Source organism: Primulina eburnea, chromosome 6 (genome assembly GCF_022965805.1).
Source record: "Primulina eburnea isolate SZY01 chromosome 6, ASM2296580v1, whole genome shotgun sequence".
In the NCBI taxonomy this organism is placed as follows: Eukaryota; Viridiplantae; Streptophyta; class Magnoliopsida; order Lamiales; family Gesneriaceae; genus Primulina; species Primulina eburnea.
The window spans coordinates 36249206-36269453 of NC_133106.1; the positions used below are offsets into that span (position 1 = coordinate 36249206).

The 20248-nt window shown below is 33.2% G+C and overlaps 2 protein-coding genes, 2 long non-coding RNA genes and 1 other non-coding gene across 7 annotated transcripts; 4 read left to right on the forward strand and 1 right to left on the reverse strand.

The window, feature by feature from the left end:
- Positions 1-5128: 5128 nt before the first annotated feature.
- On the forward strand, positions 5129-8065 carry LOC140833582 (protein LIGHT-DEPENDENT SHORT HYPOCOTYLS 10-like). The gene is made up of 2 exons (XM_073197916.1): positions 5129-5845; positions 7894-8065. Exon 1 carries the CDS (start codon positions 5277-5279, stop codon positions 5814-5816), a length of 540 nt encoding a protein of 179 aa, XP_073054017.1. The 5' UTR covers positions 5129-5276; the 3' UTR covers positions 5817-5845; positions 7894-8065.
- Positions 8066-11354: 3289 nt separating this feature from the next.
- Positions 11355-11427, forward strand: TRNAE-CUC (transfer RNA glutamic acid (anticodon CUC)). Its single transcript has one exon. It is a non-coding gene; the product is annotated as a tRNA-Glu (tRNA).
- Positions 11428-11459: 32 nt separating this feature from the next.
- Positions 11460-12099, forward strand: LOC140834845 (uncharacterized). Its single transcript, XR_012118768.1, has 2 exons — positions 11460-11622; positions 11755-12099. It is a non-coding gene; the product is annotated as an uncharacterized lncRNA (long non-coding RNA).
- A 911-nt stretch (positions 12100-13010) lies between these two features.
- LOC140834846 (uncharacterized) lies at positions 13011-14057 on the forward strand. The gene is made up of 2 exons (XR_012118769.1): positions 13011-13714; positions 13829-14057. It is a non-coding gene; the product is annotated as an uncharacterized lncRNA (long non-coding RNA).
- Positions 14058-16231: 2174 nt separating this feature from the next.
- LOC140834847 (ER lumen protein-retaining receptor A) lies at positions 16232-19909 on the reverse strand. Of its 3 annotated transcripts, none has more exons than XM_073199999.1 (6): positions 19702-19909; positions 18303-18568; positions 17454-17569; positions 17100-17173; positions 16957-17020; positions 16232-16866 (listed from the first exon to the last, which is right to left on the reverse strand). In XM_073199999.1, the coding sequence occupies exons 1-6, from the start codon at positions 19790-19792 to the stop codon at positions 16830-16832; spliced, it is 648 nt and encodes a 215-aa protein (XP_073056100.1). In that variant the 5' UTR covers positions 19793-19909; the 3' UTR covers positions 16232-16829. The 3 variants fall into 3 exon arrangements, with proteins under 3 accessions (XP_073056100.1, XP_073056101.1, XP_073056103.1); XM_073200000.1 differs by having other exon boundaries at positions 19698-19904; XM_073200002.1 differs by lacking the exon at positions 19702-19909 and adding an exon at positions 18921-19273.
- Positions 19910-20248: the final 339 nt, after the last annotated feature.

Genomic DNA, 20248 nt, shown 5'->3' on the forward strand with positions numbered 1-20248 from the left:
GAAATCAAGGCCCCAATTTAACATGGGAGGGGGCCGATTCCAAACTGCACGAGAAAAGGGAAATAAATGGTGGTCGCTCGCCCAGGTGAAATTAACGTATATATAATTTTCTTTTTCTCAGTGTGATTTAATTATGTTTGCTGGAAATAATAAATGGGCAGTGACTCTATCTGAGAACAAATTAATCTGAGAACAAATTATAGGAAAAAAGGTATTTTGGACATATATGTTTGTTTCTTTGCGATTTTGATAATTTATGTTGTCAAATTTCAGTTTTAGTCTGCTATCTGTGTTTTTGTTGTTACAATTTTACGTTTTTTCAATGTGGCGCTGATGAAACAACAATGCAATACTGACGTTTATAATGTGACATCAGCGCTCTCGATGAAAAATGATTAAATTGTCAAAAGTCAGAAGATGCATGCACTAAAACTGAAATTTTATAACATAAAGACGAAAATGACAAAATTACATGACCAAAATATTGTAGTTTGCCTTAAATTATATATAAATATAGTTTTCTACAAGTGCATTTGTAAAACATTCTCTTTCGCAATCGTTTAATTTCACATGGTGTATTATTACCTATGAATTGTGCAAAAAGTCTTTTGCAATTTGATCGAACTAGACGCAGAAAATGGGGAAATTGAGAGAGTGAGATACATTGTATGATCAAACATTTGATGTTTTATCAAAAGTTATAAATAACGTTAATGGTACAACTCAAATTTTTTTTAAACCGTAGAACAACTTAGAGACATTTTTCAAAGAAAATATTTTGATTTTTCTACTCAGCAAGGACAAATATTGCACCAAGATAATTTATCTCTCAATAATTACACTCATTTTAGTCAATGATAATGTAACACGTGACATTGACTCTGATGTCAATTGTAGCACCGAGCCCATGCCGTTTTACCAAAAGTTATAACTGATGATAACAGTGCAACTCAAGTCTTTTAAACCGTACAACAACACAAACACCACATTTCGTATGTTCTACTCAACAAAAACAATTATTATATCCAAAAAACCGTGGAAAAATAATCCAGTTTTATAACTATAAATAGGAAATTGGGTCACACAAAAATGAGCAATACATATTTTTCAAAAATAATATTACTGCATGCATGTGTTTATAAATAGGAAATGGGTCACACAAAAATGAGTAACACATATTTTCCAAAAATAATATTACTGCGTGTGTGTATTTGTGTGTTATTTTTCAATATGCGTTGAAAAAAAAATGAAGAAGAAGATCGATCATTGTGAAATAGAATATTTCAAGTGGAGAGGGAATAGCACTAGGGAAAAAACATAAGATAAGATAAAGTAACAATTAAGGAGACAGAATCTAATTGCAATATTTTCTTTTCACCTGTTAAATACTCCTTTTGTGTTGGAGTTGGTCTCATGTGAGACCGTCTCACGGATACTAATTTGTGAGACGGTCCGTGAGACGGGTCAACCCTACCCATATTCACAATAAAAACTAATACTCTAAGCATAAAAATTATACTTTTTCATGAATGACCCAAATAAGAGATCCTGTCTCACAAATTCGACCCGTAAGACCGTCTCACACAAGTTTTTTCCTTTGTGTTGTTTTAAGATTCTCAAAAGTCGAAAACTCACACTTTATTTCCGATCCAACCTTAATTAATTACGTCAAACTTCTTACCAAGCTTCTAATCACATTAATTATGCTAAAACTGGTGAGAATTTATGTCCTAAATCAAATGAGACAAATTCATATATCATGATCTGATCTGATTACCTATCAACATTGTATGCATGGTTTTTTAAAGGATATTTTGATTAAGCAATTGATCAAAAATGGGGATTGGACAGTTTTATTTTAAATAAATACATTAATATATATATATTTTTAAATTTAATATTTATTTTTGGTAAAAAATAATAATAAAGTTTTATATGTTTTCATCTTGTTTATTTCAAATCTTGAACCTACAATCCTATTTGCTTTAATCTGAGGTCTCAACTTTAGGAACCTTAAAACAATGACACATCTTTTTGTAGGCTTTATGATGAATCTGCCCCCAACCAAAGTCACAAAAAATTCAAATAAAACCTATTTGAATTAAAAATAAATAAAAATTCCATGTTTGTATTAGTTTCACGGGAAAAAAATAATTTAGAAAATTTTATTGTTTGACTTGGCTCAGGCAATTAATCTCACATAATTAATTTTATATCTAAAACTTGCAGAATATGATGCCGCATTCTATAAATTGATTAGGTTACAGATTGTTTTTTGTAATATAAATAAGTCACGCATGATTTTTTTAAATAATGTGAGAATCTACGGTCGTTAACCTTCGATACATATTAAAGAGTAAAGTCCTAAACTAACATATTTGCCTATAAATCATGCTAACCAAATAAATTGTACTTATCAAGCCATATACGATATGCTAATCCGATAAAATGGTTATAGAAAAAATTTCAAACTTCTCACCTTTAATTAAACTGTCACCTATTCCATTTATTTGGAAAATTCTTGAGGGCGTCACATGTGATTTTTAATTAATGGAATATGAATTAATCTGGTTAAATGATTTGAAAAAGAAATGTGGGGTATAGATATAAATAAATTAATGTGAACGGGAAACGTGGAGTACTTGCCAACTAGCTAGGCATATCGTAAATGAAAATTAATGCATTTTTTTTTCCGTTAGCAGTCGTAGATGAGGATTAATGCATTTTATTTTATTTTATTTTTTCGTTAGCTATATATGGTTGGAACCTATATTATTTACATATTACACATCTTAGCAATTTCAGCTCACAGGATAACGAGAAACTAGTACATTTTTTTCCGGACGAGCTTCTCACATATAGTTTGATCAATGTGATTAATGTAATTAATGTAATTTGCAGTACGTCAGTATGTGACTTTACCGAGTAATTAAAATTTCATAACTATAATAATATTATCATATTTTTAATATAAACAAAACTAATTACAAAAAAATTGAAAAGAATAAAATTATTTTTTTTAAAAATAACATACCGTATAACCACACAATGCGTAGAAAGAAAGAGGTGTCGTTTACTGGCCTCGAATTTGATTCAACGTATAATTTTTGGTAACGTGCATGGTTGAAAGAAATCGACATCAACCAAATAATAAAACATACTATAGATTATAGAATTATTATAGTATTCTTAATGATATTTACTTAATTAAAAAATGATACTCATCACATAAATGAATATTTAATTTAAATTAAAATGAACTGACTAATGGTTAGTTGGTCAATTCTCACGTGCACGATCTATTTAAGGGAAAATTGTCAAAACAATTCCATAAATCAATTTTGGTCCGGTAAGTTATGTTATATTTTGATTTTTGGTTTTTTTTACAGAGTGTTTACGTGACATCATAAAATATTGATGTAGTACCGAGAAATACGGATATTTCTGACACTATATCAAAATTCCATAAAGAAGATCAAAAGTCAAAAGAAAAATCTAACTTACATGACCAAAATCCTAATATGAATACTTGCATGACCAAAAAAACAAAATAAACAAACTTAAACAACATTTTGACTATTTTCCCTCTATTTAACAGTTTTTTTTTTTGAATGAGTATTTCAAATTTTCGATTAAATGGCTACATCTTAATATCTTGTCCAGTAGTGATTCGTTATTGAGTGAGTCTCATGTGAGACCGTCTCACGGATCATAATTCGTGAGACAGGTTAACCCTACCCATATTCACAATAAAAAGTAATATTCTTAGCATAAAAAATAATAATTTTTCATGGGTGACTCAAATAAAAGATCCGTCTCACAAATACGACCCGTGAGACCATCTCACACGAGTTTTTGCCTTGATTATTTATAGAACTTGGGCGGGCATGTGTTGGAATTTGTCAAAGTTCAGTCAATTTTAGTCGGGTATCCAATATATGTATGTTAGGTAGGAAACAAAATTAAACTCGATTATAACCCGATAAGATCGGGCACTCAATAGTAATTTCAAGTACCCAATGAATCATTTCTAAATAAAAACTAATGATATAGCTTAAAAATAAATATTGTTTAAGAGAAATTTCTCGAAAACATATAATGTAGAGTTTTTATTCCAATAAACCCTCGCACACAAAAACCCGTGAGCATAAATAATTTATGTTATATCCAAAAATAAATCAATTTTTAGTTATTCCTAAACTAAATAAGTGAAAAAATAAATATGAAACGTGATGGTTATAACTTATAAGTGATAAATTATAAATTTATTGAAATATAAAAGAACGAGCATTTTCTTCCATCTATTAAAAGGCAAAAACTTGTGTGAGACGGTCTCATGGGTCGTATTTTGTGAGACGGGTCTTTATTTGGATAACCATAAAAAAATATTACTTTTTATGCTAAAAGTATTACTTTTTATTGTTAATATGGGTAGGGTTGACCGGTCTCACAGATTGAGATCCGTGAGACGGTCTCACATGAGATCTACTCCTATTAAAATGACCAAGGTAGGAGTTGATGCATTATATTATATAAATAGTATATTGAAAAAATTTGTGTGAGACGGTTTCAGAGGTCGTATTTGTGAGACAGATCTCTTATTTGGATTACTCATGAAAAAGTACACTTTTTATGCTAAAGTATTACTTTTTATTGTGAATATGTTAAAGTTGACCCGTCTCACAGATTATGATCCGTGAGACGATCTCATATGAGACTCATTCATAATATATACTTCCAAAAATTTAAATCATTTTTAATATTGCATTTGTTTAAATGAGTTATGTAGAAATAGTTTTTTATTGGAAATTATGAGCAATGTTTTTAAAAAATATAAATAAACCCGTAATATGAATATATACACAAGCACATTAATACGATATAATAAGGACAACATAGAGTTTTATACTTTTCGATCGAGAACAAATTTATATATATATATTGAATCGTGAGACCGTCGTAATAAATTTTTGTGATATATATCACACAAATCTATTAATATTTCTGATTAAAAACTAAACTAGAAGTTTAAAAAGAATTATTAATGAATAATGGAAAGAGGAAGAGGGGAAAATAAAATAAAAAAATAAATGGAAAACAAATAAAGCAAGAACAAATTAAAGCACTTTGAAAGCTAAGGGTCCATATCATGTCTCCTCAATGTAGTATTCAAGACGTGATCTCAGTCTTTGTTCACTGAATCCATTCCATTTCCAGTATTTTCCTCAAACCTTCTCTTTCCATCTTCCTTTCTTGTCCGATTTCCAAATTAACCCATGAATCCTTCTGCAACAACGATGTTCAGCGACTCCAAAGAAGCCTCCGCCAGTAATCCACCACCCCCACAAGCACGTCCACCGCAGCTTAGCCGTTACGAATCCCAGAAGAGAAGAGACTGGAACACTTTTGGTCAGTACTTGAAGAACCAGAGACCTTCGGTTCCACTCTCACAGTGTAACTGTAACCATGTTCTGGAATTTCTCCGATACCTAGACCAGTTCGGCAAAACTAAGGTTCATTTGCATGGGTGTATGTTCTTCGGGAAGCCCGATCCTCCGGCGCCGTGCATCTGCCCCTTGAGGCAGGCTTGGGGAAGCCTAGATGCTCTGATTGGACGGCTCAGAGCAGCTTATGAAGAGCACGGCGGATCACAAGAGACTAACCCGTTCGGAAACGGGTCGATCCGGGTTTATTTGCGTGAAGTGAAAGAGAGTCAAGTTAAGGCTAGAGGGATTCCATACAAGAAGAAGAAGAAGAACAAAATAAATAATAAAAAAAAGGCCCATCAGGAATCCGAAGCTGCCCCTTCGAATTAATAAGCCTTCTCTTTTTGCAAGAAAACATGGTAATTTGTCCTTATTTCATCTCAAGATTTTATGAATCCATGTTTCACATCTTTATAGTCAGCTTGTAGTGACTTGGAAACCGATAAATTATAATGGAAAGAACAGTGAATTTCATATTGTTCCCAGAGTGGTGTTTGTTGGAATGTTCACAAGTTAAATAAGGAAACATCTGATATCTACATCTTTGGCCCGGAGCAGTCTTTATACAAGCAAAGAAACCCTAGATCCATCCACCAAAAAACGAAACCCTAGTTTTTTCGAGGATATTTTTGGCGACCCTGGTCGAGAAACCAAATCACGGCATTACTAAACTAATTCTCTTTATATATATAGGTAGTCCAATTTTTTTTTTTTTTTTTTTGAGAGTGGCCATACTCGACCCAATCATCCATCACTTGATTTGTCTAAGATCACTGATCTACTTGTTGTGCACATGCAATATCTCATTCAAGAAACAATCTACAATTTTGGCATTTTTTTATTGTAGATTGCTTTAAAACAGCAGTGCTAGCAATCCATGGACTGTTTAATAGACCAAATTTAATTCATGTACATGTGATATGTATGTACATTTTACTTTCCAAACTATATATAACTACCGATCCTTCCAAACCCCACCGCTGAGCTCTCCTATTCATCCCCTTACAATGCCTTTCCTTTAATCTAATTTCTGCGGACTAGACCTCCGTGCGCTAAATTTTCGATAGCCATCAACTTAATCCAAACTCCGAGTGAAATAATCTTGAGGAATGTATGGCCTCTAGAGCCACAGAGAGCATATCATATAGTTTTATGCCAAATAACTTAAACATTTCAGTCTATTTAATATAATTAAAAAATATGATAATTTTTTGCATAAAAGAATTATATTGTTTGGTCTAATTCAAGACTTTTCGTTCAACACTATTTATGGTAGGTTTACTTAATTTCGTTCTGTCAAATCATGGGAAAATACCGTGCATTTACTTTCTTGTACCAGTACGTATGTGATGAACATCTTTTTTGTTGATTTGGTACTTGCTATTTAAACAATTATACAAGAGAAAAAAACTCTTTTGGTTAATAACTTATCTTTTTTTTTTCCCATTAATTTTTCGATTTTTTATTTTCATTGTTGGACTTTGGAGGACTATTGGGTATTTTGTCATTTTAAATGAAAATTGGATAACCACCTTATGACATTGATAATTAAGTGGATGAATAAGTGAGGAAGAAGAGTGTCCCACATAGTAAGTTGCTAGAGAAATCACACCACAAACCACTCTAAGTTGCTGTTAATTTTCGAGTACCCAAATTCTGTCCAAATTCAGAAAATATTTCTCATCGTTTTAAACATTCATCGTTTTAAACATTCGAATCCGATTTTCACCGTTCAGAATACGCCTACACATGTTTTGAGTAATATATCCAAAATTCTGATCGATCCAACGGTTCAATTAAGTGTAATTTTTTTTCAAGGTGACTGATTTTTGATGCCAAATTCCAGATTGTTCATTTCAAGATTTTCGAAACAATTTATCAAGTAAGTGATTTTTTGCTATATTTTTATGTGCACTTGCATTTCATAAGTGTACTATTTGCTATATATAAAATGACATGCTTGTTCTTCATAAGTGAATCTATGTTTGTACAAAAAGAAGTATGTATGTTTTGAAATTCGACCGACATATGTTATTCTTTCGATTTGTTAAATGATATTTGAAGCATGTTTGAGAAAAATATTTTTGAAAACACTGTTATCATTCATATTTGAAATGGCTAGGAAACTCCGATATTTGCGTTGATTTGATATGACCCTGATGCAGTGGATTATAATAACCAATACTATGGTCTTGCACCCTTAGAGAATATAACTTAGGGAACTGATCAGTTAGCCATGTAAAATAAGATGATTATGAGTGCCATTTTTTTAATTGATATGATATGATATAATTTGAACATGCTATCTTTTTTCAAATGATATACGCATTTATTATCAACTATGATCAATCGGTTCCTATTTACTAAGTATTTCTCCAAATACTCACTATTTACTTCCTCCCCTCAGATAAGAATAAAGAACAAATTGAGGAACAAGAATATTTACGGGGTTGGTGAAAATCAATTCAAACAAGACCAGTTATGTTATTTCGTTTATGTCATTTTTTTTTTACGCTTCCGTATTTCATTCAAGTTTTGTAAAGACACTGATGTGATTTATGAAATAGACTGGTTTGGACTGTTGGTGCTCCATATGATTGACTGTTGGTGCTCCACCTGAGCAGCCTTAGGCCTTTTGGATGGCCAGTCTGTAACTGTCCGTATGGAACCCAAGTGCATATATATATATATATATATATATATATATATATATATATATATATATATATATATATATATAATATAGGTAGCTTAGAGTCTTTTATGCATATATCATACTCACATATTACTTTCATCTCTCTTCTTGTCTCGGATTCCTGCTGCCCTGTTACTATGCTCCAATTTATGATACAGTTCAGGTACTTCTTCAGTTTGTCGACGTAGTACCTTCGTGCTAGGACGTTATATCTGGTTGTTCCATTGTATCCCGAGAAACAATTGTCCAACTTGATCTGTGACGCACATATCGGATGAGACAAATCTGTTTTAAGGATATTATACTTCGTATATGCCTCATTTTGCTTTACTGTTTCAATTTTACCTACTGTATTTTCTCATGGACCGTTCATTGGTTTATGTTAGGTTTCATGTATCTTTTAAAAGTTTACAACACTTTATTTCTCTTTCGAGAATTACGATATTGCATAACATTGATACAATAACCTTTGAATTGAATATTAGTGGTAGCTAGATGAATCAAAATAACTGAATTCAGAAGTTATTAAACCAAATAAAAATTCAAAAGCTAGTCAATTGACTTAAACCCAAAAAAAAAAAAAATTTAGTTAATAGAAAAAAATATTTCCCTTAATTATAAATAGTGCCAGGTTTCTGTTCGGCCCATGAATGTCCTTGCATACCATTCTTTTTAAAACAACTAAGGTATGTGTGTGGGTATTATTATATTATATGCTTGCATAATTACATATCGAACACATATTTATTAGCGTCAACCAAAAACAATATTCATGCATTCAAAGTTGCTATCAGGGTTTGGTACAAAAAATTAGTTGCTAGTTGTTAGTAATATATTTATATCGTTATCTGCAGTTGTCTATAATTAGCTGACAGTTCCATTGTTTAATAATTGGTCGGCTTTACTGTTATGCCGCAGCATGAAAATTTTAATTGCTTCATAATTATGAAAATAACAGGAGATCAGGTATTATATATATAGAGAAGGGTACAGAGAAAATGTAAGAAACTTATAATTTCAGGTACATCTATGGAAGAAAGATTTGAAGAACTGATCATTATAAAATAAGAAAAGGTAAAAAGAGATGGAATATATGTCAAAATCGTTTGCAAATTGACCTTGGGAAGGATGGAGCCATACATAAAAAACATTTTCCTCATTCTCTAACCAGGAGTCATATTATTGCAGCCTAGATCGAGTTCATGGTTCTAATTAAGAAAAGAGAAAAGCATATTGATTAAGGCAACATATACCTACATATATATGAGATTCTGGCTTTGAGTTTTGATTTAAGTTGATATAAATGCACGATTGCAACGCAAACACTGCATTCAGGAGCTACACGTACACTTGTCATGATCCCATTCAAATAATAAAAAAGGTGTAATTTTGTGCTATCTTTTGAAATATGAGTTCTCGGCCCTCAACATATTAAGTCATCCTTTATTCATGATTTTTTTCTTTCTTTCTTTCTTGGCCTCATGAGTTTAATAGAGAGGTATTAGGAAAGTTAGTCGTGATCGATCTAGCTTACTGAGTTGAGGGAATATTTTAAAAAAAATATGCACAATCTTTGAATTTTTCTATTGGGTCAAGCCATTAGATTCGACAGAAGTGGAAAGTACGTTGAAGGCCATTAGGACATGTACACTACCTTATCTAACCATGCATAACAAGTTTGAGAAATTGGTAAAATTTTGTTTTGGAATTGTTGTGCAGGATTAATTAATTAGATATTTATCAAGAAGATGTTGCGCCTGCAGGTTTCCAGTTTTTCTTTAATGCAGCCGATCTGTAAAATCCCAAATAATTCTTATGTATAACATAGATAGACATGATCTCCACTTGAAATGGATCACATATCTATAAATAGAGGAGCTTTTTCTGTATTATATTATATATTTTAATATCTTACATACGAATGACAGTAAAAAATCTTTGTTGCACTTCTTCATTTATCACTAGTGAGAAAGAATCAAAATGTCGGGGAATGTATTATTATTACCTTGCAGGTCCCATGCTTTTCTTGGTTGGACCAAGACGCTTTCAGACAAGTCTCTCTTCATTTTTAGAAGAAGAGCGGAAACTGCAAAATGAAATTTTAGTTATGGGACGAAGGTTAACTATATCTGAGGGAGCGAATCCGACCCCCACCGATATCCGCTTTGTGCACTCGACCGATATCCAGATCCGGCACTATCGTTTTCGGCTAGGCATGTGAGAAAGTCAATAAAAATATATATGTTAATAAATGTATAACATTTATATAATTATATGAAAAAAATTACAAATATCTAAAAAATCTTACAAAAAATTCCCGAGAGTCCATCAAATTTTGTTTACAGATATGTGAGAAAGTCAATAAAAATATATGAAATTCACCTACTTATATTTTTGTTTGGAAGAGGAAAGAATGGCTCGTGGAGGATTATGTTTGGGACTGAAAAACAAATCCAGTGGTTTGCCAGCTTGGTTCAAATGTTGCAAACTTGCTTCAGAGAGGCGACACGATTGCTTCCGATAAGTCAAACTCATCAGCTCCAAAATAAAAATTTACAAATTCTGAAAATTTATATTTATTTTAGGTAATATGTTGAAAATTGGATGTATAAACACTTTCCTATTATGCATATTTATGTACTGAACTGAAATGAATATTAAAAAATCATATTTATTTTTTCATTTTGATTTTGAAATTTATAAAAGGTATCTAGAGTTTAACAGTACGATCATTAAAAAATGAGTTATTTTAGAATCGAAATAAAACATGAACTCAAATTTAAATTATTTTGTTTGAGCTCGATGTTAAGCCAAAACTATAATTACATGTATAAGTTAAAAATCAAATTCATAAAAGTTACACTATTGTTTTTCAATTTCAGTCGATATTTATGCATGCAACTGTTAGTAGACGGACAAAAACACATCTTATTTCATACAACAGAAATTATTATAAGAATCTATTTTAATAAATTACAAAAATAACTAATTAATGTATTTTAGTTATAATTAATAACTTAAAGATTTTAAAATATTAATTAAGTAAAAAATTTATGCACTCCAACAATTACGAGTGCGTGGGCTACCAGTAACTATTAATTTTCTTAATAATAAAAAAAACAATTGCAAAGAGAATATTATATTTAACAAAATTTTCTCCAACTGGCATCTAATCCGTTGTAGTCTAGTTGGTCAGGATATTCGGCTCTCACCCGAAAGACCCGGGTTCAAGTCCCGGCAACGGAAGATATTCATTGTGGTATATTTTAGTTCTCTTGTATGTTTTTTGTTTCTGAATTTGATCAAAACTTTGATCCCTGAAATTGGCTGCAGGCTTCAGAGAAGAAGCTGTCCAACCCAATGATAGAGATGAAAGTTCAGAAGCTCGTCCCCAACATCTCTGTCGGTGAGAGCGGTTATCGCCTGACACGCGCCGCCAAGGTCGCACATTTGTCCAATATATTTGAATCATTCATCAAAGTTTCATTGTATTCTTACTTAAAGTTTGAATTTTGATTTGTGTGACTTAAAGTTTTGGAACAGTTTAGTGATCAAACACCCGTCTTCTCCAAGGGTATTGAATTATGAAGGCGATGCAACTTTTGGAGAGCGGGTTGAAGGTGAAGGAGTATGAGCAGCTGAGACGCAATTTCAGTGAAACTGGATGCTTCTGATTCGGTATTCAGGAGCATATTGACCTTGGTTTTTCCCAGATTCTTGAAACCTCAGTTTGAGAAGATGTGGAGAGTTGAAAATAATAGGACCTCTAACTCTAAGACAGGATTGGTGTTGCTTGTAGTTTGTAAACCAATGAAATTTACTATGTTTATTTCATGTCATTGATGTTGTTGTCTGATTACTTGATGTTGTTGTCTGATTACTTTATCCGTTTCTTTCATCATTTTTAACCGAAAATCATGTAATGCAGCTGTGTATATTTTTTCTTTGATGAGGACAAATACCAGTGTTATGTACTGAGATATCACACTGTTTAATGTCACTGCTTACAGACTTATAGCTTATCTTTTATCTTTGCTCGAAGGGGTATGTTTCATTTTTTTAGTTGCATGAGATTTTGTGGCTAGAATGTTGATTTAGGTTTGAAGTGTTTGATGATAACCAATCTATTGCTCATCACTTGCTGATTCTTCAAATTGAATTGTGAGACTCTGATACTCAATTTTATCCATGACCTATCATTGCAGGTACTACCCTTCTACTGGTATCTATGGTATGGATTTCTATGTTGTTCTAGAACGCCCAGGATACCGTGTGGGTCGCCGTCGAATGTGTAAATCTCACACTGGAATGATAGGGATTTCAAAACTGTTTAGGCATGAAAATGTGCAGTTGAGGAGAGTTTAAAAAATTTGATAGGTACTACTCATATCATCAAGGCGGTTAATCGTGCTTGACTTTGGACAATTATGAGATGATTAATCCCTGATAAGTTTCTTAGGGTCTGTGTGAACGAGGATATAAGCACAATGGAAAGACCTGTGTTAGTATGAGGGCAATCGTTGAATCTGAGACGTTACATTTTTTTTAGCGAGGTAAGGAAAATGAATGGATGCTAGCTATATCAAAAAATATTGTTAATCAAGAATAATAAAGACGAGATTGAATCCATGTATTTGGCCCATCAGGAATGTTGAAATGAAATGCAATTTGGTGAAGTATTTTTTATTTTATGTTTTGATCTTCTTTGAGTTTGAAGTTATTTTTTCCATGTTGGCGTTTGAAGGAGTTGGATGGTAAAATACTATCAATCATGGTAATTATCATTGAGATAGTGATCATGATAAAACTTTGAGTTTATCATGATAAATAGTGCAGCATGTAAAACCAAACAATTTGAGTGGCTGAGAATTGTCAAATTAAGGATAAAATATAATGTATCTTACATGTGATAATCAAAAAATTAAGGTAATAACACCAAGAAAGATGTGCGTCATACCTACCGAAAAAGAACTCATATTCATGTTATGTTAAATCAACTTTTATAAAGACAAAGCATGAGCTAGCCCAATAAAAAACATCACATGTATCTCCAATCTCAACACATGAATTAATAGTCAAATTTTGATTCTAAATCATGCTATCCATATCCACTCCATGATTGCAAAAATCCAGAAATGTCTCCATCAAACTACTCTTTTATATTCATTCCAAGATTCCCGACTAGTTATTGTTCTAATCACTTCATTAAATTATATATTCTACATATCCTATAAGGTATGATCAAAATCAAATGTCTGTCCCTGAAATCTCATCCCCAGCTCAAATCTTGGCCCATTCCTCACAGAGGATTCAGTTGGTGTCCAAATCTGTATCCCAAAGACTACTTTCCAAGTTTTATGATGTTTCAGAATTCAACTTTGATTACACACAAAGTGCGCTGTGGTCTCCTCCCGTGCCAAGAGGCGCTTTCTTAGCCTCGCCGGGCCGGATTTTCACCGAACAAGATATGGTGGTTAAGCTAAGAAGAGCCCTGGAAGCTCATCAGAGACGAAGATCCAGGCTTTCTTTTAATGTCAGCATACGCTACATTTATTTTTTCTTCGTTTTCTTCAACAGAAAATGCAAGAAAAGTAACTGGAGAAAATGGTGTTATGTTAATGTAATGGATTTTCGCGACTTTGCGCAGGCATGTTTGTGTTCTCCAAAGAGATGCTGATGATAAAGATTTAAGAAGTCGGGCATACATAATTTTATCTATATTCTAATATTCTGTGTACACCATATTTAAGTTAATTTATAGGAATGAAATTTTACTCTGCACGTAACATCTGTCAAGAAAATTCGAGACGAGTGTACTAGAATTGAGAAAGTATCATTGTATTTATTGAGGGATTTATTATGATTGTTGGGGTCAAGCCTGAGGTTAGAATCGAGACAAGAAACAACAAAAACCATCAAGTTTAGATCGTACATACATTATCCAACTTTAATGCATTAATGATCCATGTGAAATATCCGTATAGATTGTATTAGTATATGCTTGGAATGTGCCAATGTGGAATCTAGTCTATTTGTGATTCATCAACGGACCAGGATGTGACCCAAGGGGATAATGTGGATTCCAATGTAAAAGAAATTACTTTTTCCAGGTGTGCTGATGAAAAACTTATATTATAGACATATTTTTTCAAAACCTGCACTTGAGATATATCCTTTTGTTTTTTATGCAGATGGCTGTTAACCAAGCTCGCCTTTGGCCTCTGCCAAGTCGCCCTTGCCTTGCTAATACCGTAGAAAAATTTGGATACCTGTTCAAAGTTTCTACGCCAAAACTGTAATGAATTCTTTTAGCAATATGAATCAACCATAATATTAAAACGATTACGCGTTCGTATTGTACAGCCAATCCTTGTATCGAAACTATCTAAGATTTAAGAGTTATATAAACATTAGATTTTTAATGCACCGCACCCAATAATTATCGATAAATGAGACGCTTGGATGCAATAGGAAATAACGACCTGAATTCACAGTGGACTCAAGAGTGAATGAAATACTTCGGAATTTGAATGGCCGCACAACTGTAGGACCATGCTAGCTAAAGTTCCAAGTGTAATTCTCTCAGAACTGGTAAGAATCTAGCCTGCAGTAATCCCACCAGACTTTACAGATGTGTCTTTTTTGCGTAGCCTTTCCTTTAGCCCAAAGACCGACCCCACCAGCACCACCCCTCCTCGCAGGGCGTTCTGCACTTGGACCAAAGTTAATATGCATCTGTCATGTCATTTTCACAAGCAAAAATTTTCAAAATGGCAAACCAAATCCAAGTACAACCTAACCCCAAGTGCCTATCTACTTTTGTGTATGACGATGAAACCGACAGTTGTAACCATTTGATAAACACAGTAAACTAATCAAACTTTATTCATATTAGTTTTTTAAGTTAGTAGGTGCATGTTTTTCATTGTTTTGGACAAGTTTGATGTTTTACTGTTACTTTTGTAGATATAGTTATGTCTCAGTTTATTTGCTCATACATGTCTGGTGTATTTGTACTTGAACACTTTTGATCTATGAATTTATTTTTACTGGAAAAAAACCACTAAACATTGCAACATAAGGTACCTGAACAACCCAGTTGGATCCGAATTAAACCGCTTGAGGTGAGTCACCGATTCCTGCCATAAATTACTATGCCCTCACTACTCAGCACTTTGGTCGTTGGATTGGGCATTGTACGATGTAAAATGTGATGTCTGACAATATTCTATACAAATGTATCAAAAGGTGCTTAAATTGGACTTTGACCTCTATCAAGTACCCAACTACATCTCACTACTAAATCTTCGTAGTTAATTCGCGTACAAATATACAAGACGTCTCCACCTCAAAATCACTCCCGGCCCTGTAAAACATTTTCTCTACCAATTTTTAAACCTACCTAGAATGGTGAAAAGGAATGAGTTCCTTGGTTTTATTGATAATTTTTTCTACTTTAATCTCGTCTTTGCATGGACCAAAGCTTTCAATTAAAGTGTCGCATGATAAGATCCTCCGTCTTGAGTAGATATGTTATATTTCCCAGCGATCCCCCATCTTGAGTAGATATGTTATATTTTCCGGCGCTTGCGTCGATGCCTGGCAAGAAAGGTCACGCTGTTGCTGTTGATGAGAAGCTCATCGCTCGCCATCTCTCTCCGATCAGTCCCAAGCCCCGGGCAGGCCATTAGCCATGTACAAATTTCAAATTTCGTGCTGCCATTATATTCATTTTCCTTTCCAGTTTCCACCATAGTTTTGGCTTTGGTTGATAATTACATGTTCAAAGGGTTAATTCAACAGGTGACAGTTGATCTGTAAACATGGAAGTGAGTGTATAGCATGTAGATATATATACCTGGTTATATAGTTCTGTACATCTGAGTTTACTTATAATAACCAAAATATTATTTTTTTGGCATTTTCAGGATCAATTCTGAAACTGTGTTACTGGTACATGGATTAATTTTTATTTGAGTACATAAACGTCTTACAGAATATAAATGAAAATTTGAAATTAAATTGATCAGAATATTTTGCTGGAAAGAAATTAACATGTAACATAATTAGTTACAACTATTATAATATACGAAAAATAATTTATTTACCTTCTTACATGTCATTGGGGAAGTGAATATCCTTTTTAAAGGTGGTTTAAAAGATATAGATATTGGTTTAATTTCTCGTATATCTCTTGGAACATGCTCCTTCAGATAATATTACTAGGTTCAACCGTTCAACTACTGACTACTTAAACAGAACGATTCCAACTGTGTCCATCCACAAAATCTTAATACCGGCACTAACATTTGTAACCATCACCAAAATTTCCTCTGCTAAAATCATACTTGATCTGTCAAAAGAGACAAACTATGTGTGAAGTTACAAATATGAGCACATCTCGAACTAGGTCCAGAATTTACATGTATAGAACGAACATAGCTTTTTAAGTATGTCACAGGCTGCAGGTAGGAGCAAGATGGGAACCTAATTCTCCCAAATAAATATGGGAAGACGTGATTCGACTCGACTCTGTCATAAGTGAGGCTCATTTCAACAATAACTTGCGACAGATGTGTAAACTATGCTACGACGGTACGAAGAGCAGATTCAGTTGTATCTGTGTACCATATGCAATATTTTTTGTATCAGGCTGGCAACTTCAGTTTCACTTTGTTTTTCCAGCTGCAATAACGCGGTAAAATCTCTTTAACGATGGGATTATTCAGATACTTATGAGGCCGGAGAGCTATATTTTCAAGAGGGGTTCCTCACCTGATGAAGTAATAGTAGAAAAAGTCTGCATACAGAGCTGTTTGGAGAAGCCCAGAGACGCAGGCTGGCAAAAGAAGAAAGATTGTTAATAATCAGAACAAATAAAAAAAAACTCATCCAACAGTTCTATAACCGTGACTTACAAATCCATCGAGTGAAATGCTGCTCTGTGAAGTAGCGGTATACCCAGTTCAGGATGTAGAATGCTCGATAGGCACTGTGCAGCAAAAAGATGAGAGGGTTTCAGCCAGTTAACATTACAAAAATGTGATCTATTTGATCCGTAAATTTTAGAAAACAGGCAAAATACATGAGAGAATAAGTAGCGCATGATGCCTCAGCAGATGAAATTACATGAATCAACAATCGAAAGTCCGCAGGCAGGTAGTATTGGGAAAATTTAGCAAACACAGCTCTTGCCGGTATGTATATTTGGACAAAAAATATTTTGAAGTTTAAATTTTCCAGCCACCAGTAAAATAGAAAATTGAAATTACCCGAGAAAGAAAACATATTGTCCAGCCAGATTGTCCACATTTCCACTTCTTTGCAAGAGAACCAATTGTGGTAGAATTGCAACAGCCTCCAAGTAAATTGAAAATGCCCAAAATATCTGGAATAGGTTTAATCAAAATTAACAATTAACATCAAACCGCAATCACAAAAGCAACAAATGCAAACAAAAACAGTAAGTTCACCAATTTCAAAAAATGCCTGATTGACTCAACACAGCAAAGATAAATATCCAGCAGCACACTTAAAAGAGACCCATTGAAAGCCTTCCACCAAGGTCGTGTCATCCCAAGGGAAAAAAATTTTCGTGATGCCATGTGAAAGAGGACAAATACTTCATGTCCCAAAGTCATAAATAATAAATGTTAGCTACAACCACCAAACTCAAAGTACCTAGATTCAAGAGGGCTTGTGTCGATGTAACAACAACCGGATGTATGTTTTTTGCTCAAGTACAGAGACATGACATCTGGCTACTCAACAACAAATGAAAAGTAACATATTTATATTTTCAAAAAATTAAACTTTCAACACCATTTTTCAGCTAAGCAGAGTGAAAACCTCAAACCATCATCAAAGACCAAAGATTCTTTCTGACCTATGAAATTGTCGGGTAATGAGCATAACATTTTGGCAACCAATTTCAATGGCAGGAGTGGACAAGTGCGAAATCAAGGATCAGAAGACATAAATTAGAGTTCTCAAAGACATAGACATAGCACATTAAGGCACTTGATACAAAGCATATGCTAAATACCACAATCTGTAAATGTTATCTACTTCAAACAACATCAACTAATCAACATCTGAAAACAAAAAGGAGATGATCTGACCTCTTGAAATGTGAACTTCTCATGAACAAGAAGTGCCAAGAGAAAACAGAATACAACAAGTAAATCATGCCTAAAGGTGTCAAGCTCACGGTCATAGGAACGCCGCACAACGCGGTGAAACCGCATGCAATATACTATGGCCAAAGAGCTTCCCACAAACACCAACTTCATCAGAGTGTTGTACACTGAAATAAAGTCAGTAAACAAATCCAGATACCGAGCCAAGAACACAATTGTATACAGTTCCTGCGTCCTCAATGAAATCCCTGAGAGCATAAATGACCATTAGTTTCACACCATCTAATATTAAAGATAAGCACTACCAAAGTCAGAATATACAATATATCACAATTTAATGTTTCACCAGTTCAAGGAACATATGCACACTATATAACTGTGACTGCATGCGTTGTTTCTTACCGTAAGGACATCTATACACATAAATATCACAAAACCGATGACAAAAATGTGATCATTAGCTTTTAACTTGGGATGGGGATTTAGGGCAAGATTTATTTTATTTTTTAATGTAACCCATAAACTACCAACATTTTTTATTGAGACACACGCTCAACTGACAGTATTTAACAACACCATATGAGGAATACATAAAATCACCTCTCGCAACCGATTCTTGATCACATCACAGGCAAGACAGAATTGAATCGCGCTAATACTTGTGTTAATGGACAACTGTGACAGTCACTTAGCATTACAAACAGTAATAAGGCCAGTCAATTAGTACTGCTCGATGGAAGGAGATACATCAATACGAGTGAGGAAGAAAGATCTTTGGACACGGAAAGAAATCATAAATTATTGGTGTATGCCGTATGCGTAGACATAATACAGAGTTAAAGACTACTAGATAAAACAAAATGTGAGAAAAATATGTAATTGAGAGTAAAAATAATAATGAAAAGACGGGGGGAAAAAACTCTACAAATATCCAGATTTTTCCCACAGCAAGAAAAATGAGAACATCGTCCTAAATACCTAAATACAAAAAAAAAAAGATTAAAAATGCATAACCAAAAAAAAAAAAAAAAACTCCTGGCAATTTTAAAACCCTACCAGTTATTTTCTTATCTAATCCTACTTAACTATAGGTCTTTTTTAAAAAAATAAATAAAATGGTTGACCAGCTACATTTTCGTAAATATCCCAACCCTACCACTCCATACCGTACGCGTTAGAATTAAGAAGTAACAGAATCGGTAAGCACTGCAATATAATCCTCGCAAAGCATAGAGCATCACCAGGAAGCGAAACCGAAATTCATTACCGCATTGCCAATCAATCAATCAACTCATAATAGCTAGAATACAAACCCTAATACATGAACTCGTTTACCAATCAAATTGCGCCAACAACAAAGAACTCGAGCGGAATTACTAACCTGAGCACGATTTGGTGGCATAAATTTTAAGGAGGAGGACCAAAATACTGATCAAATGCGTCATGTCACCAGCAAATCTAAACACATTCATGGCTGCGAAATCTCCAGTAAACCCGACAAATCACGTAAGGTTTCCTCTTTCCTTCGCTGTGTAGAATCAAAAAATGGGAGAAATTCCAAGTTAATCGGCCGAGTTGAGAAAAGGTTAAACCATAAATAAATGCAAAAATGAATTATTATTTAAATTAAAATAAATGGGATGGCAGCTGACGTGGAAGTCCGAAATCACTTTAGGGGCTTGAGTCCACAAAAACGAACCACGTTTTCCCCAAATCGGCATTATTTATTTTATCTTATTATTACACGACACGACATTTATTTTGTGTTTCGAATGTGATGTCACAAACATTTTTTTTTATAATACTGTTTCTATACTTTTTATATATTAACAAATTTAAAAATTAATAAATCACTAATTTATCTTCCAATTTTATATTAATAATATTTATGAAATAATTATTACCAAATCTATTAATTTATATTCGAC